Source organism: Pelobates fuscus, chromosome 9, assembly GCF_036172605.1.
Source record: "Pelobates fuscus isolate aPelFus1 chromosome 9, aPelFus1.pri, whole genome shotgun sequence".
NCBI lineage: Eukaryota > Metazoa > Chordata > Amphibia > Anura > Pelobatidae > Pelobates > Pelobates fuscus.
The window spans coordinates 14,518,426-14,544,054 of record NC_086325.1 but is presented as its reverse complement, the minus strand read 5'-3'; the positions used below and the strand labels follow the sequence as shown (position 1 = coordinate 14,544,054).

The 25,629-nt window shown below is 45.6% G+C and overlaps 2 protein-coding genes across 2 annotated transcripts in view; one reads left to right on the top strand and one right to left on the bottom strand.

The window, feature by feature from the left end:
* The window catches only part of MRPS12 (mitochondrial ribosomal protein S12), a 295,484-nt gene that overhangs the window by 39,695 nt on the left and 230,160 nt on the right, over positions 1 to 25,629 (top strand). The gene's annotated exons all lie outside the window — the stretch shown is intronic.
* Positions 3,597 to 15,688, bottom strand: LOC134572332 (galectin-4-like). Its single transcript, XM_063431232.1, has 9 exons — positions 15,512 to 15,688; positions 12,216 to 12,304; positions 11,740 to 11,944; positions 10,395 to 10,529; positions 8,314 to 8,349; positions 6,646 to 6,675; positions 6,476 to 6,564; positions 5,576 to 5,741; positions 3,597 to 4,188 (listed from the first exon to the last, which is right to left on the bottom strand). Exons 1-9 carry the CDS (start codon positions 15,554 to 15,556, stop codon positions 4,042 to 4,044), a joined length of 942 nt encoding a protein of 313 aa, XP_063287302.1. The 5' UTR covers positions 15,557 to 15,688; the 3' UTR covers positions 3,597 to 4,041.

The window sequence follows — 25,629 nt, the reverse complement described above, 5'->3', positions numbered from 1 at the left end:
TCTGCTGAATATCATGTAGGTTTCCCTACACGATATCAAATTTAAAAAATACTATCTCCACATCCAGTGGTATCCAGTGATATCTAGAAGGACCAGGATCCAATATTCACAGGTGAAGGACAGGAAACTTATAAAAGCAAAATACAAAACACATGAAAACGAAAAAAAAATCTGAATAAAGCAAAATGGTTTCATTTAATGGAAATCTGTAGCAACTCTGATTTACTATTAATTATAAGGTGCTAACAATTTGTAGCGCTGTACAATAGGCTAACAAACAAGAAGTTGCAACAATGCAAGTTGGACGTACGGGACCAGAAGGTGCTTAGGACCCTGCTCAAACCAACTTACATTCTAAAGCAAAGCTTCCATCATTTGTGTCTGTTCATCATCAATTCCTTGTTAAACTTTTGCCTGTCTCTTGACCTTCACCCGTCTCCCAACCTTTGTATGTGTCCTGACCTTCGCCTGTCTCCCAACCTTTGTATGTGTCCTGACCTTCGCCTGTCTCCCGACCTTTGTATTTGTCCTGACCTTCGCCTGTCTCCCGACCTTGGTATGTGTCCTGACCTTCGCCTGTCTCCCGACCTTGGTATGTGTCCTGACCTTCGCCTGTCTCCCGACCTTGGTATGTGTCCTGACCTTCGCCTGTCTCCCGACCTTGGTATGTGTCCTGACCTTCGCCTGCCTTCTGACCTTGCACTATTCCTACACTTTGCCTGTTTTTTTCCAGAACCTGTCCTACTATTACAGCCTCTATATCCATACTTCCTCAGACTTGCTGACTGACCATTTTTTTATTTTATTTTCAGACAGACCGTTGGCCACACACCTCCTGTCCATGGGAAGGGGCTGCTGGTGATGTGTCCGGTATTAAGGACTCTTTGTTTGCGAAGATACAGTATGAGGGGAGGGGGAGGGAGGAGGGTAAATATTCCTGCTTTACAGCTACAGTACACTCATACAAACTAACCTCTTTTCTTCCTAATCTCAAGGTGTGTCTGGGGCAGGTAATGGCAGCTCTGCATGAAGAGCCCCAGGCTAGTTCTGTTTTGTGTGCCAATTATGGGGTGTGTTCAGAGTGAGCGCTATATACAAAGAGGCTGCTGGGGAGGGGCAGCGCCAGGTTGGGAATCAAGGAGGGGGAGGGGGGTGGGGAGAGAGGGGAGTTGGAGGGTATGAGTGCAAATGAAGTTCTGTTTGTGATTGTGATCCGATTATTATTTTATGGACCTGGGGGAGAGATATCATACTGCTCTTGCAAGTTGTAAAGTACCATCACAAAGCAAATGCTATTCTAGTCTTCTCCTAATCTACTTCTTAACCAAATTAATCTCCTAATGTATGTGTAATGCCACCGCATTATGCCCCAGGCATCGGCAAGGATGTGGCCACATCTATCATATGGGCTAACATGGTACGTGGTGGAGTTAATGGGTGTAAGTCCCTGGATTGTGCAACAAATATTTCATGGTGTGTCGAAATACGTTTTCACATTCTGGTCAAAAATAATATTTTACCAAAAAGTTCAACTGCTAGTGAAAAAAAACAAAAAAAAACATTTACTGGGTTATTCAAAATAGCTGAAATGGAAAAACTCTCATAATCAGCCCCTGCAGTCTCACTGCTCAATTATCTGCCATTTAGGAGTCAAATCAGTTTGTTTATGCAGCCATAGACACGCCTCCCTGTATGTGACTTACCCAGCCTTCCTAAACACTTCCTCTAAAGAGTCATCTAATGTTTGCACTTTCTTTATTACAAATTCAGTTTAACTTAGAATTTCCGATTTCCTGCCTTGGTAATATCTTGCTAGACCCTGCAGGATAGTCCTGTATGTGATTAAAATTCAATTTACAGAGCAGGAGATAAAAACTTCTAAAGTAATTTACTTCTGATTGAAAATGATATTTTATTTTCATGCAGGCTCTGTGAGTCAGAGCCAGGGGAGGTGTGGCTAAGGCTGCATAAACAGAAACAAAAGTTATTTAACTGCTAAATGGCAGAGAATTTAGCAGTGAATTCATTGTGATCTATAAACCAAAACTGCTTCATTAAGCTAAAGTTTTGATGACTACAGTGTCCCTTTAAATGTCAAATTCACTTCAGATATTCACTTTTATAAATAAATCTCTGTTATTCCCTATTTAAACAAAAAGGTTAGACTCCAGGGAACAAAGTCTGGACGGCAGAACAGGATCCATAAATCGGGATTGTCCCACCGATATCTGGATGGTTGTGAGGCCTGTTAAATTGTCTGTGAGCATGACTGCTGCTGGCATAGTAGGAGGAATTATATCCAGTGTTCTTTTGAGAGATTTGCCTCCATATTCCCCGCTCCAACAATTGAAACACAATGACCTTTGGTTCTGTAGTTTAAACAGACCTTTTTTAACACCATGGATGACTTGCCCCCATTAGATTGCCCCATGCTAGGTGCTAGGCTAGGGCACCACAGGAGGCAATTCATGGCCTAATCTAACACTTCCTTTATGCCAGTCCATTTCTTAGCAGCAGGGCATGCCTAAGGGCAATAAAACCTCCAGTCCCTGATCAGACACCTTTTCCTCCCACAATGTAGATGGCTATCTGTGTGGTTTGTGTATCTGCCCACCCTCTACCTGTGGAGATTTTATAACCCTTTGTTTAACAATGCACATGGCCTGCATCCATTTTTGTTGGTCTCTTGCTGTCTGCCATGTTGCATTCTGATGGTTATAAAAAAGACAAGAGGAAGGTTTAAAGGCGGCTCAAGGCACGTGGGATTAAAGTGACTCTGTAAGAGCCTTGAGGCCCAGTAAAACTGACAAGATTGGTAGGGAGTTCCAACAAGTAAATCTCAGAAAGTTAGGTAAAGAGGAAATATTACTGGTCCTTAGAGGCTTAACAATGGTCAAAGGGCAGGCCGCGGTCAAAGGACACACAAAGTCAAGATAGTGAGACAAGCCAAAGGTCAAAGAGTACAGAATTCTGTATAGCTGAGAAACAGGGTCAACATTCCAGACTAAAGAAATGCAGTATAAATGCAATTTCTGATTACTAGAAGGACACAGGGCTCCTGGTGGGCTGAGATGGAGCACCACGTCATAATCAGTGATCAATTACAAATAACGAGCTCCTTGACATAATAGATTATTTTCCTGGTTTGCCCTGTTTATGGGCTATATATCCGTAGATAGATAATATATTGGGCAGCATTTTACATTTTTGCATGAAGGAAATATAATACAAACATCCTTTGTAGATGGACTTATTCAAGAACCTTGACCCATTGCATTTTTACTGATTTTATATATAAATATTATTATGGTTTCACATTGATTGGCTGGAAAACAAACTCTATGAAGAAAATCACTGGGTGTTATTATTTCAGTGATGGTATAACTTGTAATGATAGCTCCCCCACCCTCGTAATATTTAGTGGTAATGCTTTACCCTTGCAGAGTAACATTTACCAATAAAAAATTAATCCACTCCATAGTGACATTTAGCAACAATAATTTACCCACTCTGAGTAGCAGTTACAGAATAAAAAATACATGTTGAGTTTTGTAAGAACATTTTATTTATTGTTTAAAATATGTCCACATTCATACAAAACAGATGGTGGCGGGGGGTAAGCGGAAGTTAAATGGGTGTTGAGTTGCATGGTTTGGTGTAAGAAAGTTTGGTTAGAGACACAGCTGGATAGTCAGAGACATAATTTTGTAGCGGAGGAGTTGGATAAATGCAGATTTGGTTAACGGGATAGACAATGCTTAGATGAATACAGATTTGGTTAGAGATTTGGGTTAATGGACAAAGGTTGGATGAAGGCAGATTTGGTTAGAGGGTTGGGTGGATGGAATATGGTTAGATGAATGCAGATTTGGTTAGAGGGTTGGGTGGATGGAAAATGGTTAGATAAATGCAGATTTGGTTAGAGAGTTGGGTTGATGGAAAATGGTTAGATGAATACAGTTTTGGTTAGAGGGTTGGGTGGATGGACAATGAGTTGAATGAATGCAGATGTTGTTACAGGCGTGCTAGATACAGGCTCCGTTACAAGTGGACAAAGCACAACTTCACATCTCCTTCCACCTCTAGTGTGTCGATTTGTTGCAGGTTCCAGAGCCGATGTTCATAGTTGAAGCAGTGATGACCATTTATATAAACCTTAAACCGCTTCTCCCCACCGCGGACAGAGATCTGGAAGGAACAGAAAGAATAATAATGCAATATACACAGTATGACTGCCATCATTACACACATTTACAACTCACTAGCGTAGTGTGTTTGAACATTATGAATGTTTATATCTACTCAGTGCCTATAGCTTTCCCTATAGCTTTCCCTATGCAGAAGCATTACTACATACAAACCCCCTATTTGTTCCTTCATGCAATATGTCCATTCAATCATAACGCATCCCAATAGTTACATAGTTACATAGCTGAAAAGAGACTTGCGTCCATCAAGTTCAGGGATCAGGGATCTGTACTTGGACCCATTCTCTTTAATATTTATTTATTATTTATTGATATTGCAGAAGGTCTTGATGATAAGGTATGTCTTTTTTCTGATGATACTAAGATATGTAACAGGGTTGATGTTCCAGGAGGGATAAGCCAAATGGCAAATGATTTAGGTAAACTAGAAAAATGGTCAGAGTTGTGGCAACTGACATTTAATGTGGATAAGTGCAAGATAATGCATCTTGGACGTAAAAACCCAAGGGCAGAGTACAGAATATTTGATAGAGTCCTAACCTCAACATCTGAGGAAAGGGATTTAGGGGTGATTATTTCTGATGACTAAAAGGTAGGCAGACAATGTAATAGAGCAGCAGGAAATGCTAGCAGAATGCTTGGTTGTATAGGGAGAGGTATTAGCAGTAGAAAGAGGGAAGTGCTCAGGCCATTGTACAGAACACTGGTGAGACCTCACTTGGAGTATTGTACGCAGTACTGGAGACCGTATCTTCAGAAGGATATTGATACCTTAGAGAGAGTTCAGAGAAGGGCTACTAAACTGGTTCATGGATTGCAGGATAAAACTTACCAGGAAAGGTTAAAGGAACTTAACATGTATAGCTTGGAGGAAAGACGAGACAGGGGGGATATGATAGAAACATTTAAATACATAAAGGGAATCAACACAGTAAAGGAGGAGACTATATTTAAAAGAAGAAAAACTACCACAACAAGAGGACATAGTCTTAAATTAGAGGGACAAAGGTTTAAAAATAATATCCGGAAGTATTACCTTAATGAGAGGGTAATAGCCTTCCAGCTGAAGTTGTAGAGGTTAACACAGTAAAGGAGTTTAAGCATGCATGGGATAGGCATAAGGCTATCCTAACTACAAGATAAGGTCAGGGACTAATGAAAGTATTTAGAAAATTGGGCAGACTACATGGGCCGAATGGTTCTTATCTGCCGTCACATTCTATGGTTTTATGTTTCCTTACTCAGGAGGTCCTGTCTCTTCATATATCACTCAGGAGGTCCTGTCTCTCTACATATCCCTTCACTCAGGAGGTCCTGAGTCTCTATATGTCAATCAGGAAGTCCAGTCATATGAATGTTTCACTCACATCGAAGAAGTCTCCCTGTTTGAAGGGGTACTTTGTGACCTCCTTCTCCTCTTCTCCCCAGGCTCCATTCACAAAGCTGTTCCTGATGAGCGTTGACTTATTAATTCGGGCATTGATGTGCAGAGCGATGTCATTGCAATATCCCACCTTAAAGTTGATTATCAAGCTGGAAAAGTGTGAGAAATTCCTGACATTAGTGAAACCATCAGTGACCAGACCTTTCTCCTCTTACTTCTCTGCAGAGCATTGCTCACTCCTCCACTCACTGCTCTGCAGAGCAATGCTCCCTCCTCCACTCACTGCTCTGCAGAGCATTGCTCACTCCCCCTCTCACTGCTCTGCAGAGCAATGCTCACTCCTCCACTCACTGCTCTGCAGAGCATTGCTCACTCCTCCACTCACTGCTCTGCAGAGCAATGCTCACTCCTCCACTCACTGCTCTGCAGAGCAATGCTCACTCCTCCACTCACTGCTCTGCAGAGCAATGCTCACTCCTCCACTCACTGCTCTGCAGAGCATTGCTCACTCCTCCACTCACTGCTCTACAGAGCATTGCTCACTCCCCCTCTCACTGCTCTGCAGAGCAATGCTCACTCCTCCACTCACTGCTCTGCAGAGCAATGCTCACTCCTCCACTCACTGCTCTGCAGAGCAATGCTCACTCCTCCACTCACTGCTCTGCAGAGCATTGCTCACTCCTCCACTCACTGCTCTGCAGAGCAATGCTCACTCCCCCTCTCACTGCTCTGCAGAGCAATGCTCACTCCTCCACTCACTGCTCTGCAGAGCAATGCTCACTCCCCCTCTCACTGCTCTGCAGAGCATTGCTCACTCCTCCACTCACTGCTCTGCAGAGCAATGCTCACTCCTCCTCTCACTGCTCTGCAGAGCAATTCTTACCTCTTGGCGTTTGAGTTCATCAACCCTTTCACAACCACTGTGCGTTTTGGGGTCATCCCCCCGCGGATACTTGTAGTGAAAGGCATGGCCTGCAAAGGAATTATCCCTGGTTATTACAGTGTAATCCAAAGATCGGGTGCTATGGGGGTCAGTGCAGAACATGGACTTACTGGATTTAGAATGGGGGGTCCAAGCATGGGCTGCGTGAGAAAGGAAGACAAAGTAATCAATAATAGATTGGTTCGGCCTATAATACTAAACACATGCAACGTCATGCGACAGTATAATAGATTTATAACATACTACTGCAATAGTATGACACCATAACCTATAATACCAACTTTATACAAATATCTTGCAATCACCAGACAATACACATGTAATCAATAATATCGGGTATCAACCTCATCCCTCCCAACAACCTGTATACACGTTACCAATCTGTATTGTGAATCAATACAAATAAACTGAGCCCATAAAGGCATCTTCCTACCGTCCATGTGGCTCCAGTGCTGCTGGTCACAATGCCGCACAGCCCATGTCTCCGCCAGGTGGTTATTCTGTGAACAGCAGCCTGTACCACCCTGCATTGTACAGATTCGTGGCCTAGCTGTACTTTCTGTATTGGGGCCTCATACAAACATCCATGTTTACATTCTGCTGCCGTTTTGTAAAAGCTACCAGCAGGGTCATTAAAATAACTATAAGAAAATACTTTAACCATTTTTTTTAGATGGTTTTGGTCACACCTACTAAATATCCAATTACGAGAAATTGCATTTCTGTTTCACTGCTCATATTGAGTTTCCTGTCTGACAAGAGATCAAGTGGGCCGGATGGTCTAGGAAACATTCTAAACCCCTCCCACACTATACTTACCTCTCTATACTGTACTGTAGGGTCAAGACCACAAACATGTATTCCTGACCCTATAGGGTTAAAACCACCATCTAGCCACCGGTCCCCTCATGCCTCCCTAAATATAGTAAAATCTTACTTGTATTCAAGCCTGAAGCTGCTGGCTTTGTCCCTGTTTCCTTTAGACCTGCCTGCTGACATCAGCAGAAGTGGTAGCCTGATCCAATCACAATGCTTCCCCATAGGACTGGCTGAGACTGACAAGGAAGCAGATCAGGGGCAGAGCCAGCATGATTCAAACACAGCCCTGGCCAATCAGCATCTCCTCATAGAGATGAATTGAATCAATGAATCTCTATGAGGAAAGTTCAGTGTCTGCATGCAGAGGGAGGAGATACTGAATGTTTGGATGCATTTTAGGCAGCCATGACCCAGGAAGGATCTCTAACAGCCATCTGAGGAGTGGCCAGTGAAGTTATCACTAGGCTGTAATGTAAACACTGCATTTTCTCTGAGGCAATGATTCTACTCACCAGAACAAATTCAATAAGTTGTAGTTGTTCTGGTGACTATAGGGTCCCTTTAACAAACACAGAAAAACTGTATAAATTTACATCATTTTATTTTGTTAATGTTCGTGATCAGCAGTCGGTACCCAAAATGTAGTTTAATCACAAACATATTGCAGCAATGCATCACTTCTTATATAATATCCTTTTTTAATTATTTTTTAATTATTTTTAAGGCAAAACATATTTGGTAGTGAAGGGGTTAATAAATATATAATAAATTATATTGATCTAATATCTAAAATAATATCATATATAAATGTTCTATCATATCATATCTTACACTAATTGCTTAAAAGAATGAAAATACGGTTATCTCTTCATACTAATTCATCATATCATGTAATAGTATATTGACAATATAATAATAATAATAATAATAATAATAAGATATATAGATATAATGCTCACCGGAAGCTCCCCTTGTGGGGCCGACATGACCAGACCCTGGAATAAAATCGGATTAACACAATTATCAGAATTCCCACCACCTTGCTGGGACTGACACTCACTGCAAGGTGAGAATACGGAAATGGAGTAGGGCAGCCTCACTCACATTGGGAGTAAGCAGATATTGAGTAGGGAAGCCCCACTCACACTGGGAGTAAACAGATATTGGGTAGAGAAGCCTCACTCACATGGGGAGTAGACACATATTGAGTAGGGAAGCCTCAGTCACAATGGAAGTAAAGAGTTATTGAGTATGGAAGACTCACTCACACGGGGAGTAAACAGATATTGAGTAGGGAAGCCTCACTCACACGGGGAGTAAACAGATATTGAGTAGGGAAGCCTCACTCACACTGGGAGTAAAGGGATATTGAGTAGGGAAGCCTCACTCACATTGGGAGTAAGCAGATATTGAGTAGGGAAGCCTCACACACACTGGGAGTAAAGGGATATTGAGTAGGTAAGCCTCACTCACACTGGGAGCAGTGGTGTATTCTGGTTTTGTGCTGCCCTAGGCAGGACAAAATTCAGGCGCCCCCCTCCCGCGCCACCCCACCCAACCCAACCCTTCCCCCCGCCCCGCATTCTAAATACACACACACACATTCACTGACAGATACGCATACACTAGCTAACAGAAACACACACACTAACAGACACACTCACACTTAGTAACAGACAAACACACTCACTAACAGACACACTAACAGACACACACTCACTCACTAGCAGACACACACACTCACTAACATACACACACACTCACAGGCAAACACACACACAGTCAGATACACAGTCAGACACACACACAGACTAACAGACACTCTCACTGACACTCTCACAGACACAGACACCATCACAGACACAGACACAGACACTCTCACAGACACAGACACTCTCACAGACAGACGCCATCACAGACACAGACACTCTCACAGACACTCACACTCTCACAGACACAGACACTCTCACTCTCGCAGACTCACTCTCACAGACTCACTCTCACAGACTCACTCTCACTCTCACAGACACAGACACAGACACTCACAGACACAGACACTCTCACAGACACTCACTCTCACAGACACTCACTCTCACAGACACTCACTCTCACAGACACTCACTCTCACAGACACTCACTCTCACAGACTCACTCTCACTCTCACAGAATTACTCTCACAGACTCACTCTCACTCTCACAGAATTACTCTCACACTCACTCTCACAGACTCACTCTCACTTTCACAGACTCACTCTCACTAACACAGACTCACTCTCACAGACACACTCTCACAGACACACACACTCACCCACATTAACATTTTTTATTTATTTATTTAAACACCCCCCCCAGCCTCCTTACCTTTGGGAATGCTGGGGGGGGGTCCTCTGCAGAGGTGTGTTTCCCTGGTGGTCCAGTGGCTGCTGGGCGGCGCGGACGGCGAGGGAGCACTTCCTCTGAGCTCTCTGCTCAGCTCCCTCGCGCGCCGCCCGCAGAGTGAGGCTGGAAGGCGGAATATGACGTCATATTCCGGCTCCCAGCCTCACTCTGCGCGCGGCGCGCGAGGGAGCTGAGCAGAGAGCTCAGAGGAAGTGCTCCCTCGCCGTCCGCGCCGCCCAGCAGCCACTGGACCACCAGGGAAACACACCTCTGGAAGTGCTCCCTCGCCGGCCGCGCCGCCCGACCGCCCAGCATGTCGGTTAGCCGCGAGGCTAACAAGGCATTTGCCCTGGGCATTTGGGGGCGGCATTTTTTGCCGCCCCCTGGAAAATGCCGCCCAAGGCAAATGCCTTGTTTGCCTCGCGGCTAATACGCCCCTGACTGGGAGTAGACAGATATTGAGTAGGGAAGCCTCACTCACACTGGGAGTAAACAGATATTGAGTAGGGAAGCCTCACTCACACTGGGAGTAAACAGATATTGGGTAGAGAAGCCTCACTCACATGGGGAGTAGACGGATATTGAGTAAGGCAGGCTAGACAGGGTACACTCACACAGCTCACACTGGGAGTTCTCCAGTCGTCCTGGCTTGATGGCTTACCCCTTTCACCCCTGGGCCACTTCCTATGATGCACAGATACTGCAGTGTGATGTCCCCAGACACCTGTAGCCATTGGACTCGTTCCATTGGAATCCGGTGAGCGAATTCATAGAATGGAGCACAGTTTACTGACACCTGAGACAGACAGACAGTTAGCCAATGTGACAGGCAGAACGTTACCCAATGTGACCAGCAGAATGTTCTACAATGTGACAGACAGAATGTTGTCCAATGTTACAGGCAGAATGTTCTACAATGTGATGGGCAGAACGTTACCCAATGTGACAGGCAGAATGTTCTATAATGTGACAGGCAGAATGCTATACAATGTTACAGAACGTTGTCCAATGTGACAGTCAGAATGTTCTACAGTGTGATAGCCAGAATGTTCTACAATGTGATGGGCAGAACGTTACCCAATGTTACAGGCAGAATGTTCTACAATGTGATAGCCAGAATGTTCTACAATGTGATGGGCAGAACGTTACCGAATGTGACAGGCAGAATGTTCTACAGTGTGATAGCCAGAATGTTCTACAATGTGATAGCCAGAATGTTCTACAGTGTGATAGCCAGAATGTTCTACAATGTTACAGAACGTTACCCAATGTGACAGGCAGAATGTTCTACAGTGTGATAGCCAGAATGTTCTACAGTGTGATAGCCAGAATGTTCTACAGTGTGATAGCCAGAATGTTCTACAGTGTGATAGCCAGAATGTTCTACAGTGTGATAGCCAGAATGTTCTACAGTGTGATAGCCAGAATGTTCTACAGTGTTACAGAACGTTACCCAATGTGACAGGCAGAATGTTCTACAATGTGATGGGCAGAACATTACCCAATGTAACTGGCAGAATGTTCTATAATGTGACAGGCAGAATGTTCTACAATGTGATGGGCAGAACGTTACCCAATGTGACAGGCAGAATGTTCTACAGTGTGATAGCCAGAATGTTCTACAATGTGATAGCCAGAATGTTCTACAATGTGATGGGCAGAATGTTACCAAATGTGACAGGCAGAATGTTCTACAGTGTGATAGCCAGAATGTTCTACAATGTGATAGCCAGAATGTTCTACAATGTGATGGGCAGAACATTACCCAATGTGACAGGCAGAATGTTCTACAATGTGACAGACAGAATGTTCTACAATGTGATGGGCAGAATGTTACCCAATGTTACAGGCAGAATGTTCTACAATGTGATAGCCAGAATGTTCTACAATGTGATGGGCAGAACGTTACCCAATGTGACGGGCAGAATGTTTGGGACATAGTGGGACATAGTGGGTGTGATTGGTAACATGGAGTAGTGATTGTCGCAGATGGAGGCCCATCACACCTGGTAGTTGTTGCGAGTGATCTGGTAGACCAGTTGGAAGACTTTTCCTGATTTAAACGGCATCTCTCGCTTCATCTCCTCCTCTTTCCACTCCCCCCCCTGATACGAATTGAAAACCACACGGTCACGGCCATCGTAGCGTGCATTCAGGTGGAAAGCAATGTCTGAGCCTTCATATTGGCCAGTGGAAAGATTTATGGTAAACCTTTGGACAGAGGAGAGGGTTTAGGCAGAGATGAGTGCAGGGAGCAGGAAAAAGAAAGGACTGAAAATGGTTTTGATGGAAATTAAATTCCTTATTGAGAGTAAAAATACAAGAGACTGCAAAATAGCAAAGAGGAATAGCAGAAAAGAAAAGAGGACGAGAAGAAACACAGGATTGTAAGGGAGGATGGAAAGGCGTAGACAGTGGACAGGAGAAGATGGAGGAAAGGGTTTCGTTAAGAGGAGAAGCACGGAAGAGAGACAGATCTTACCTGTTATGATGACTGGGTAGAGCACCTTGGATAAAGATGGCCATTCCTTCTCGCAGCCCACCAGCAATCATTGTTGTGTAAGGTACCGGCTAAAAAGAGGCATTGTAGTGGTTATTAACTAAAATCTTCTTAAAGGGACTCTCCAGTGCCAGGAAAACATAGTCGTTTTCCTGGCACTGCAGGACCCTGCAGTGCCCCTCTCCCTCCCACCCCTTATCCCATGTTGATGAAGGGGTCAAACCCCTTCAGTGACTTACCTGAATGCAGCGCCGATGTCCCTCGGCACTTGGTCAGTCTCCGCCCACGTTCCTCCCCTGCCGACTTCAGCAAACTATTATTATTCAATGCTTTCCTATGGGGATTTTGGAGACGCTGGAGGTCCTCATGCATAGCTTGAGGACGTCCAGCGTAGTTTAAATCACTGATAGACAGCCACTAGAGGAGGACTTAACCCTGCAAGGTAATTATTGCAGTTTATAAAAACTGCAATAATTACACTTGCAGGGTTAAGGGTGTTGGGAGTTGGCACCCAGACCACTCCAATGGGCAGAAGTGGTCTGGGTGCCTGGAGTGTCCCTTTAAAATCTGTTTTTGTTTATAATAATTGCACCCCTCATTAAGTATTTACATCTCTCCTTAGCTGTTCAATGATTGGTGTTTTAATTGTCTGCTCATCACTCAGGGCCCACGCACCATTCATGTCCCACATTTATCTCATGCAACGCAAGTTCCATCAGGAGAATTAGAACTCACAAAGGGGGTTCAGGCCAGAAGCTATTAGGATAGGGACGGTAGACAGGGATTGGAATCCATATGTCTGGTTCTTCAAATGACCGGCCCATAACAAAAATTTACCGAGGCCTAAAGGTCAAAATTACTGCTGTTCAAGTAACTAGTGAGGAAATGAGATGCCGAAACGTAGTAACATCAAGGAAACATGTCAGAATCAGAATAACATTGTATCGGGGCAGCACAACAAAATGGCACTCATTAATAGACATGTGGCCTCAAGGGCTGAGACAATTTTCTTTTTTGTATTTGTCTTTGTAATTGAGAGAGTGACTTGAAAACCTAATACACTCATCTCACTCAATATAAATATTAATTTAGCAGCACATCGAAACACAATACAAAACAATCTTTGGAAACAACATTAGTATTGTTTTTCTTTAAATGTCTTAGAGATCAAAATCTTCTTGCAATCTCGCTAAAATTGATTTTTTTGTTGACCGCTATATATGTATGGTCTTGGGGTCTTGTCTGTCGGTAACTCATACACAGGGTAAAGAGCTTAGGCAGGGAAAAGGGATGGCTGGAAATAGTAAACATTTGAGTAAGGCAGGGCGGAGTCCAAATTCCTACAGAAATATTCACAAATCGGTCACATTGGACCCCACCAGCCGATCCCACCTCCATGTTCACACTTGTTAGTACCACAAGGAGACCAAAAACAGCAAGTAACACACCCGGAGTGTTTTACTAAGGACAAGCAAGCTAGTCACACCCAATGGACCTACTCGTTCTGGGACACTACTAAGATCCAATGTAAATACAGAGCATTTATTAACCCCAAGCTTCTGGTTCCTTCTTTGCTGGGTCCTGGGTACAATATCACCAAGCCACAAGAGGACAGAGTCTTAAATTAGAGGGGCAAAGATTTAAAAATAATATCAGGAAGTATTACTTTACTGAGAGGGTAGTGGATGCATGGAATAGCTTTCCAGCTGAAGTGGTAGAGGTTAACACAGTGAAGGAGTTTAAGCATGCGTGAGATAGGCATAAGGCTATCCTAACTTTAAGATAAGGCTAGGGACTAATGAAAGTATTTAGAAAATTGGGCAGACTAGATGGGCCGACTGGTTCTTATCTGCCGTCACATTCTATGTTTCTATACTACATTATCTCAGACACACCAACTGTCACAGTGTCAGGTGTACCCACAGCCCATTATCTAGGAGATAATTACACAGTGTCAAGTGTACCCGCAGCCTATTATCTAGGAGATAATTACACAGTGCAAGGTGTACCCACATCCCCATTATCTAGGAAATAGTTACACAGTACCAGGTGTCCACACAGCCTATTATCTAGGAGATAATTACACAGTACCAGGTGTCCACACAGCCTATTATCTAGGAGATAATTACACAGTACCAGGTGTACCCACAGCCCATTATTTAGAAGATAATTACACAGTACCAGGTGTACCCACACAGCCCATTATTTAGGAGATAATTACACAGTGCCAAGTGTACCCGCAGCCTATTATCTAGGAGATAATTACACAGTGCCAGGTGTACCCACAGCCCCATTATCTAGGAAATAGTTACACAGTACCAGGTGTCCACACAGCCTATTATCTAGGAGATAATTACACAGTACCAGGTGTACCCACAGCCCATTTTTTTTAGGAGATAATTACACAGTGCCAGGTGTACCCACAGCCCATTATCTAGGAAATAATTACTACCAGGTGTACCCACAGCCCATTATCTAGGAGATAACTACACAGTGCCAGGTGTACCCACAACCCATTTTCTGTGAGATAATTACACAGTACCAGGTGTACTCGCAGCCTATTATCTAGGAGATAACTACACAGTGCCAGGTGTACCCACAACCAATTTTCTGTGAGATAATTACACAGTACCAGGTGTACACACAGCCTATTATCTAGGAGATAACTACACAGTGCCAGGTGTACCCACAACCCATTTTCTGTGACATAATTACACAGTACCAGGTGTACTCGCAGCCTATTATCTAGGAGATAATAACACAGTGCCAGGTATACCCGCAGTCCATTATCTGTGAGATAATTACATAGAGCTAGCCCCTGTATCAGGCAGATGGGTACACAGAGCCAGGTATACCAGCAGCCCAGGATGACAGGCAAAGAGCTATGTAAAAGACAAGCCCCTGTTTTAGAAAGAGATAGATATAGTGCCAGTTATACCGTCAGCCCTTATATCAGAGTGATAGATACAGAGCCAGGTATACAGGCAATCCCTTTAGTAGGGAAATATGTACAAAGGGAGGTACACTCGTAATCAATGTATCAGGAGCACAGAGCCAGGTACCAAAGCAACCTCTGTGTCATGGGAACAGGTACAGAGCCAGGTATATTGCCAGCCGCTATAATAGAAAGATATACAGACAGTCCCTATAACTGAGAGATCGGTATAAATCTAGATATACAGACAGTCCCTATAACAGGGCGATACATACGCAGTCAAGTATATGGACAGTCGCTATATAAGACTGGCCATCATGCCAGTAGACAGTTGGCTACTCACGGGGTTGAACGCTGGCTGGTAGCCGGGAGCTGGAACAAATGCCATAGCTGTGTCACAATCCGTCCAAGTGAGCAAAGTGCCTGCAAACACAAAGATGCTTTATACGGCTTTATACAAGGTGGGGCAGATCTTACCCAACTGTCTGCACTGCAAACTGGTAAAACCACTTCCAATCATATGAACAAACCACAGGGACTCCCACTGGAGAGGAGACAATCTGTGATACACGTAACATTCACAGAAAAAAGGAATTGGGGGCACACCCAGAAAATGAATTTTTTAGTAGTGATGTAGCTGTAAAGACCAACATCATGCAAATACAAATTAATGAATAGTGCACACAACAGGTAACTTAACTTTACCTCTCTTGGCCAACCAATATGGGCATTTGGTCACACCACATGGTCAAACCGTGTTAAGCCCACCACTTCACCACAGTATCTGTGGGTCCTACACTAATTTTAACATAGCAGATTGTGGCGAAAGTAACCTCGCCACTGGTTCTTAGAGAGGCCTGTCTGCCTGCCTCCTGCCCTGTGACTATGGCCCCTGTAATATACTTTGTTTAAAAACACTATTTGTGCCCTTTTGGACTGATACCAGGAACACTTTGAACTCCCGAATAGTCGAAGTGGTTTGAAGCGTCCAAGTAGGCGTGGGGATTGCCATATAAGGCCAAGTGTGGCACCATTAAAATCAGTTCCCGTTTACCCTCAACACAGGGCCTCGTCTCATGCTTGTGGGGGAAAGCTATACCTGCGATAATCCCTGCTCTTGGGATTGCTCTTTGGAGTGTTCCTGTTAAACTCTCTGAAGTAGGAGAGATCTGCCCACTGGAAGCTCGATCCTGGTCTTGGGTCCAGGGTGGGTGGAGGACAGTGAGACCCCAGCCAAGCTGTAACACTGGAAGTGGGTACTACGGTGCTGATGGTGTCTGGTGGAGTACTTGGAAGTACTCGGAGGTGCTAGGATACAGTGATTGGCGGAGGAACCCAGTTGGGGTGCCAGGCGGTCCGCCACATTTGGTGGCAGTGGTGGGATGGCTTCCTAGTGCAAGAAGACGCACCTTGGAGACACCGGGTGGATTTTACAAATTGAGGGCAATGCTAGCACTCGTGCAGTGCTTCTGTCTACAGAGGAACTCGGGAGAATGGAGCGAGCTAGCACACGTGCAGCGTCCCCATGTGAGGAGGAGTTTCTCTGGAGGTTGCAGCAACACTTGGCCCAACAGGATGGGCCTGTATCAGAGGAGGGCATACTGGACTGGAGAGATGCCACTCGAATGGAGCTATGGTACGAGGCCTTGGAGGATGTGCAGCAGCGGCGGAAGAACTAGGTACTCGTGGCCCTGCGGTTACCTCTCCTAGTAAAGCAACCCCTGGATGAGTGGGTGCCAGAACTGTGGGACCTGATTTGGAAGGTGTTGTGGCTGGACGAGGCTTACAGGGCACTAAAGTGGTACGCCACCTAGCGCAACCACTGGATGGCTGATGACAGTATGCAGGAAGGTGAGGACTATAATGGCCTGGCCTTACTGTGGAAAGCCTTTGAGGAGGGCATTAACTTTGAGTGTCTGGCAAAATATCAACTTTGGGACATCCATGACATCAGGGAAACCCTGCTGGATCTCCCTAGAGCTGGTGACCTGGAGTCATCTGGTCACCATGGAGTGGGAGCTGGAGCATAGCTATCAAAATCTGTTCAGCTTAGTGCAGCAACCAGGTACACTGTCGGGAACAGAGATAATCGGTCCAGCACCTCAGCAGCAGTACATGTCCTCCAGAGACTTGGCCACAGTATTCCCTGCTTCCCTACCAGCTGCAGAAATAGGGGACCTTATAGACTGGTCCTGCGAGGAACCTCAACTGGCTGGTGGAGATGGGGCCGAGGTCTCTCCATCAGCCCTACAAGGATGCTGGGCAGCCAGCCCAGATCCCCAACTACAGCTGGAGTTACTGGAAGTAGGGACAGTCGGTCCTACTCCCCAGCGGCAGCTTACCTTACAGGGAGAGGAGGCAACCGGTCTCTCTCCCCAGCGGCAGCAGCATATACCGGAAGGGGAGACAGCTGATCCCTCTTCACCATTACAGGGGGACAGCAATGCTGACCACAATGGTGCAGATGGGACCGTAGTCTCTGTACCAGATCTACAGGGACCCAGATCCCCAACCACAGCCATAGGTACCAGGAGTATGGACAGTCGGTCTTACTCCCCAGCGGCAGCTTACCGTACAGGGAGAGGAGACAACCGGTCTCTCTCCCCAGCGGCAGCCAGATATACTGGAAGATGAGACAGCTGGATCCTCTCCCCAGTTACAGGGGGACAGCACCACTGACCCCAATGGTGCAGATGGGACCGCGGTCTCTGTACCAATCCTACATGGATGCTGGATGGCCTGTCCAGATCTCTAACCAACCCCACAGGAATAGCAGGAGGAGGAGATAAGCGATCCCTCCTCTCCACAGCAGATTCTCAACCGGGACCTGGGGGTAGTATCGGCTGACCCCATCCCAGCAGAATCACTGGCAACATGGCACAGCGCAGTTGGCCTCTGCCCTCCCCTTTTCCTCAGTCCAAGACCGGACGACCCCCTGAGTTACCCAGCTGAAACTCTGGCTACAGGGCAGAACGCCGCTGGCCTCTGCTCACCAACTACCTACAACTTTATGCCTGGGAATACAAAGGAGACCAGGAGTACTAGATGCCCACTTGACTGCTGAGGACATACAGGACAGAGATGGGCTACAGAAGTCACCAGGTCCAGTATTTACTTATGGGTGGGCTCCTCGACTAACTCAGGTACTGACCAACAGGAGGTCAGGTACCTGGTTAGTCTCCCCTTGGGAGGGAAGATATGTGGCGAAAGTAACCTCACCACTGGTTCTTGGAGGGGCCTGTTTGCCAGCCTCCTGCCCTGTGACCATGGCCCCTGTAATAGACTATGTTTAAAAACACTGTTTGTGGGGGAGGGGGGGGGGGCGGGGGACTGACTACCGAGCAAGCAGGACGCATGTTGAAGGAGCTCCTCGGCAAATACAGAGAAATTGGCCCAAAACTTGCTACCTGCTATACAGTACCGGCAGAACCCGATCTCTGAAGGCACGGGAGAGGCCGGGCACCAATTTCTACTACCCTGCTGAGAGCTTTATGGGCTCTGACAGTCATTTCGGCCTACAAACTACACTGAGGCGGAGGACGCGGCCGATCTCCCGCCTCGCCTGCAAATCGACGACGGTCTGGGCCACGCTTCCCCTCTATGGGCCGGTGGGGGTTATCCCGGCCCCCACGTAGCAACAGGACACAAGCAACTGTTTAAAAGCACCAAGCAACTGAAACCGCAAATCGGCATGCTGGCTGTAAAGATGGCCGCCACACAAAACCCAGATCCCTGGGCTCCCCACGAGGACAGTATATCAAGGGCATTTGATCGCTTTTGGTCACAACTCTGGGAGAAACTCGCTGAACAGGCAAAAGGACCTGCAACCACAGACCCAAAACAAAAGCTAGCGGCGACAAAAGCAGCACAGCCAACACCACTCAGTGGCACCGAGAGGCTGATCATAATGAAAAGACGGAGGAAGGCACGGAGGATACCCCCCCAATTCAGTACGAGTCGTCCCACTATCAGAGCTCACTTGCCTGAAACCCAGTCCGTGCGGGTGAGACCGCCCTCGCACAGCTCTCGGCCTCGGATGACGAGCACCCCACGGAGACACCGGCTGCTGGCTCACACAAACAGCGAGCCAGCCCAGACTGTGGTGGAATCTCGGTAAAAATAAATTTAGTAGGCCGAGATTACCACGTGGCATGTGTACGTGCATATGCTGACGTATCGATCAGTTGGTTGCACGAGGCAAGATACGATCAGTAGTGTACGGAGCATGTGCAAGAACACAGGATGTAGTATTCCCCTCCTCCATTGTGCTGGACAAGCCATGCGGTCAAACAGGAAGTTAATTCTTATTTGTGTTGATTGGTTAAGAGAATGTGCGGGTGGAGCTTGATATGGGAGGAGTTGTGTGCCTATATAGGGAGCCTGCACTATTGTCCGGGGCTCAGAACTTGCTGTATTTTGGTGACATTAGTCCCTCTGAGTCCCGATCGGTGATCCAATAAAGAATCTCTTCCTTCCTGAAGAAACCTGTGTCCATCCCTCTGTGCTTCGCTTCCGTCAGTTTCTCCGGTATCATTTGGTGCATTGGCCGGGAAGCTCATCGTTCAACGGTAGCTGAGAGGCAGAGGCGTGAGACGGTCTATCTTTGCCCACGTTCTCTACGGCTGCACCCCTGAACTTCTGCGTGGACCTCCCTTCGTCTCGGCGCCACTGGTCTGTTGTCCAGGAGATCATCGGCCTCTACGTAAGAAGTGCTGGGGTGTCCCCGTCGATGAGTGTGAACTCAGGTTCAGGAACGAGGAGGTAAGACAACTGCTATTTTAGACGGCAGAACCCACTAGGGGTATACCGATTGTGCGGTAGGCCCAAAGGGGTTTGAATCTGTGTATCTGCCCCCTCTGTCGGAGGGAAGGAGCGAAGGCGCACCGCTCGATCGAACGCTCTTTAGTCAGACCGTTTGATTCTGTTAGTCAGGCGGGGCTCTGGTGTAAATAGCCCTAGCCGGACACCGGTGTCTTGTCTAGACTAGCGTTCTAGGGTGTATATTTTGTTCGCTAGGTCGGAGGGACCGGGAGACTAAGCGGCGTCTGTGTAAATTCGGTTCGCTAGCTCTCAACCTATCTGGGCTAAGTGGGAAGGCGTGTAAATTTGGAACCCACTAGACTTTTGATAGTTCGACTAAGAGGCGTCTGTGTAAATTCGGTCCTCTAGCTCGATTATATGTGGTGCTTGGGCAGTGTGGCTAACCAAAACGTATGTAGATTGTTTTTAGGTAGTCCATTCAAGGTACTGGCCAATAGTTTAGTTGGGAATTGTAAATGTGATAAAGATTGTTTAGTAAAGTGTATATCTTGTTAGATAGCGCGAGCTCAGCCGTCTAGCGAGAGTGTTAATAGTGTGTTGCTGTATTATAGTGCACGGTACCATAACCCTGTATATTTACTGACACTGTATATAAGTACTAATCATTGTCGTCCATTGCATGTTTAACACCATAACCACTAATAATTGTATTGTGACCTTAACTTGTGCTTTGACCTATGCTAACCGTACTGTAACCGCTATTTGTAAAAGACGATGTTACTGGGGTGTGTTATAGACGGGTAATTCATATATAGAGAATTATAGCGTGGGTGACTGTATAGTTTCGCCAAAGGGCATAATATTGATTATATAGTGACTGGTGTAACAGCTGTGTGTGTACGGGAATTCCCTGAGTGTTTATTGTTATTGTGTACGTTTCACTTGGTAACCGTACCACGTGGTGCTGTTGCCAGAGGAAACGGGTGTGACTGTTGGATAGTACGCGTGTATAGTATTCGTTGTCGACGGCGTTCCATTGTTAAGTATGGGTGCGTCGCAGTCAACGATTCCGGATCCCTTAGGTTGTATGGTGAAGAATTTTAAAAAGGGATTCAAAACTTGTGATTTCGGGGTTAAAATGTCTCCTGTACGTTTGGTCACTTTGTGTACTAGGGAGTGGCCTACTTTGGTTGCGGCATGGCCGCCACGTGGTAGTTTGGATCCAACTCTGGTACAGCGCTTACACGTGGCTGTATCAGGTAGGCCTGAACTTTACGGCCAGTTTCCTTATATTGATTGTTGGAGACAGGTCGTAAATGACTCGCCAAAATGGCTTCAGACATGCCACGAGGAGCAATGTCGCCTCATGGTAGCTAGGACTTGTTTGTCCACTAGGACTGGTGTTAGGCCCATTTTGGACACGCCCCCTGAGTCCGAGATCCCTTTGCCGCCCCCTTACTTTCCGTTAAGAGGAAGTGACGCAAATGCAGGAAGTCCTGCAACCCTCCCCTCATTACCCCCATCCACTTCCGCTTCCTCCTCCAGTACAGAATCCACCCCCTCTCGTACTGATACCGGAGAAACTGACGGAAGCCAAGCACAGAGAGATGGACACAGGTTTCTTCAGGAAGGAAGAGATTCTTTATTGGATCACCGATCGGGACTCAGAGGGACTAATGTCACCAAAATACAGCAAAGTCTGAGCCCCGGACAATAGTGCAGGCTCCTTATATAGGCATATAACTCCTCCCATATTAAGCTCCACCCGCACATTCTCTTAACCAATCAACACAAATAAGAATTAACTTCCTGTTTGACCGCATGGCTTGTCCAGCACAATGGAGGAGGGGAATACTATATCCTGTATTCTTGCACATGCTCCGTACACTACTGATCGTATCTTGCCTCGTGCATCCAACTGATCGATACGTCAGCATATGCACGTACACATGCCACGTGGTAATCTCGGCCTACTAAATTTATTTTTACCGAGATTCCACCACATTCCCCCCTTTGATGCCTCTTGATATTTTACAATTACTTGAGGCATCACTTAACCTTAGTTTTGCTTACACCGCAAGTTACCTTGAAACAGACCAGACTTATCCTATGATGTGAATCTTTTAACACTCATCTTCCTGCATTGGTTCTCCTTGATCTAGAGCCTTATACTTATATATCGCCATTATCTGTGCGGCAGCCTTCCTCTCTGCTATACTTCCTATCAGGCTTTGCACAGACCTAACTACTAAGGGTATAAGACACGGTAGGAGTAGACACAACAGTAAAATCAGTAGGACTCCACCTACCACTGCCTTAAGCCCTCCAAACCACTCATACCAGCTACCAAACCAACTACTTGGATTGTACCCTTTCCATACCTGAGTAGGCACATGCGCTAGTTTAACCATATGGCTAGTAAGCTCAGCTATTGCTTGCCCTTCGTCGTCTATTTGAAGACAGCAATTGCTTAGGTTAAACTTCCCACATACACCTCCCTCTACTGCCAAAAGGTAATCCAAGACTAATCTATTTTGGTAGACTGCTGTCCTCATCCTGGTGTTATGCTTCGCTAGAAGATTGAGCGCTTGTGATGTTTCATTTGTGATAATCTCAACCACCGCCTGTAATCTTATAATACGGTTGAGCATATAAATAGGGGTTCTATAACCAAAGGTACCATCCTCAGCCCACGTGGCTGGCCCATAATAGTCTATGATACGCTGGGGAGGCCATTCATTATCTTCCCAGGTACCTATCTCTATGGGTCCCCTTTTCTTCCTATGATTCACATCATACACTTTAACACCTAAAGTCTCACCTGTTTCAATAGGTAACAAGAAGAAGGATGGTTTGAGCATACCCAACACACATGCCCCTTCCCAGTCCTGTGGCAGCTCCGAATAGGCCTTCTTACCACAGATCCAGTACAAATTTGCTGGGGCTCTCCAGGTAGATGTGATGGATAAATCAAACCACACATCCTTTAAACTGGCATATCTAGCAAACGGGTTAGATGGTTCTGAGACATTTGAAGCCGACCACCAAGTTGTATTTTTAGTATCATCATCATAAGCTTTTTGCCCTAGACAAGTTAATTCTCCTACAGAAGTATTATACATTATTCCTTTCCTTGCTATGCAAACATAACCTATGATGGAGGTCTTTAATCTCCACTCAGATTTACCTCTAACACTCATATGATAATCGGCTTGTGTAGATATTAATTGGTCAACTGCCTCAGAACCGGACATTACCTCCTTTGCTTCCCAAGGCCATTGGTCTCCCATGTTAGTACCTCCACACACATAGCAGTTGGTAACATTAAGACTACCGGCAATACTTTCAGCTAGGTCAATGAACAGGTTCTTAGCATTATGGGGGATCTTGTTATCTATACTCATCTCTTCATAAAAGGAATGGTATACTTGATGAGTCTGGGAGGATACCGTATCAGTCTCTATTCCTATAAACAATAATGTCCCAGGATCTAAACCCGTCCCGTATATCTGGAACCCAAATAAATTTCCATACTTATCTAAGAACTTGTCGGGGTTATTAATAAGTATATGGACTGGGTTGCATTCCATAGACTTACAATATGGGCTAGTCGGCAACTTAGTCACTATCATGTCTTTATCTACTGTCTGTCCCCAAGTCGCCCACCCCACACAAGACCAATATGGGCAAAAGTTATAGTCTTTATTTGGGCATCTAGGACTCACATATTTATTTTTACTACTGGGACAAATATATTTATCGTTAGATCCATACGTCCTCTCCCATCTAAGATCCCCACATACATTCCACGGTTTTCTACCACTCGATATCGCTTTACACGCATCAAATAGCAGAACACCCGACGAATGTACGGATTCTAACACCGTCTTATTAATTAGGGTCCCCTGAGGATCTCCATTCCTGAGAGTCAACCAAATTGTACGAGGTTGATACTCTGGACTGAAGCACTTAGGTTCTCCTACTCCTAAATGGCACACACTATAGTCTATGTTTAGGTATCTACATTTTGATACCTCTCCTTTACACTCGTACTGTGAATGCCAAATTAGGGTTTGGGAAATATGGTTACCTGTTCTCGTAGTCTTAATGCATACCTCACAGCTAGGAGTGTCGGTACCTCTACCTTCCTGAATATAAAAACACATGTAAATAAACACAATCAAAAGCACATCTTTCGCCGTCATCCTCAGTCTTCGTCCGTGCGATGGAACCTCAGCTTCCAGGATGTGAGGGCTGCAGGGAATGGAGTTCTGCTCGTCTTCACAGGTGTCCCTTCGAGACTTTCCTGGCTTATACACTATGTGATGGTAAGCGGACAGGCTTTATTATGGCCTTCTCACTCACACCTGTAACAATAAAATTTGTAATCCACAATAATTCCTCGTTACTCCGACTGAGTAGTGCGTTTCAACCGGATCTTGCAGGGATTCTCTGGATCTGCTGTAACTTGCCAAGAATCGACTGCTGCTGGCTTAACCCTGGAGTGATGTATCCACGGAGTCACTTCGGCTACTTTTATCGCTGTAGGGGTAGACAAAAGAACAACATAAGGACCTCTCCACTTAGGCCCTAACGGTACATTATTCCACTCTTTAATCCACACTTGGTCTCCTGGATGATAACTATGAACAGGGGGATAAATATTCACAGGTAATCTATCTTGTACCCATTTCTGTACCTCCTCCATAGTCTTACCCAACTCTACAACCTGCTGCCGGGTAATTCCTTCTCCCAACTGACTCAAATCCCCCCTTAAGTTACCAAGTACGGGAGGTGGTCGCCCATACATAATTTCAAAAGGAGAGAGGCCCATCCTTCTGGTAGGGGTACTGCGGATTCGCAATAGAGCTATGGGTAAGAGAACGTTCCACTTAAGTTGGGTTTCCTGACACATTTTAGCCAACTGGTTCTTAATAGTTCTATTCATTCTCTCTACCTTACCAGAACTCTGGGGTCTATATGCAGTATGAAGCCTCCACTTTATACCAAGCATATGAGTCAGTTGTTGTAGGCACTGGTGAACAAAAGCTGGACCATTGTCCGACCCTATAGAACAGGGTAGTCCATATCGGGGTATTATTTCTCGTAGCAGGAATCTCACAACTTCTCCTGCTTTCTCTGTACGAGTAGGACATGCTTCTACCCAGCCTGAATAGGTGCACACAATTACCAACAGGTAACGATGTCCACCCGATTTAGGCATCACTGTAAAGTCTATTTGTAGATCGGACATGGGGAGTCCCCCCATAAACTGGACTCCTGGTGGCTTTACTGGTCCTTGTCTTGCATTATTTTTAGCACACGTTACACATCTACGTACAATGGCCTGAGTCAAGTTGGACAATCTTGGTATGTAGAAATGTTTCCTGAGAGATTCTTCTGTACTGTCTCTCCCAGAATGTGTCCCGTTATGATAGTTCTGGACAATTTCTACTGCTAGTGATGCTGGTATAACTATTCTTCCATCTTCTAGCTGATACCACTTGTTCTCCAAATACTTTCCCGGTTCAGTCTTTAACCACTCCTCTTCTTGAGCTGTATAAACTGGAGTCCATTGGGACAGTGGAGTTGGTATAAGAGCAGCTATATGCCCCACATACTCCTGTCTTCCTGATTCAGCAGCACGCTTAGCTGCACTATCTGCCATCCGATTTCCCTTGGTTACATCACCATCTCCTC

Coding starts and splice junctions, on each gene's coding strand:
- LOC134572332 (XM_063431232.1), bottom strand. CDS start 15,556: ATGGCATTTGTTCCAGCTCCCGGCTACCAGCCAGCGTTCAACCCC. Junction 10,530..11,739: donor TCACTCGCAACAACTACCAG/GTGTGATGGGCC, acceptor TGTCTGTCTCAG/GTGTCAGTAAACTGTGCTCC. Junction 6,676..8,313: donor CCCCACAAGGGGAGCTTCCG/GTGAGCATTATA, acceptor TTTCTCACGCAG/CCCATGCTTGGACCCCCCAT.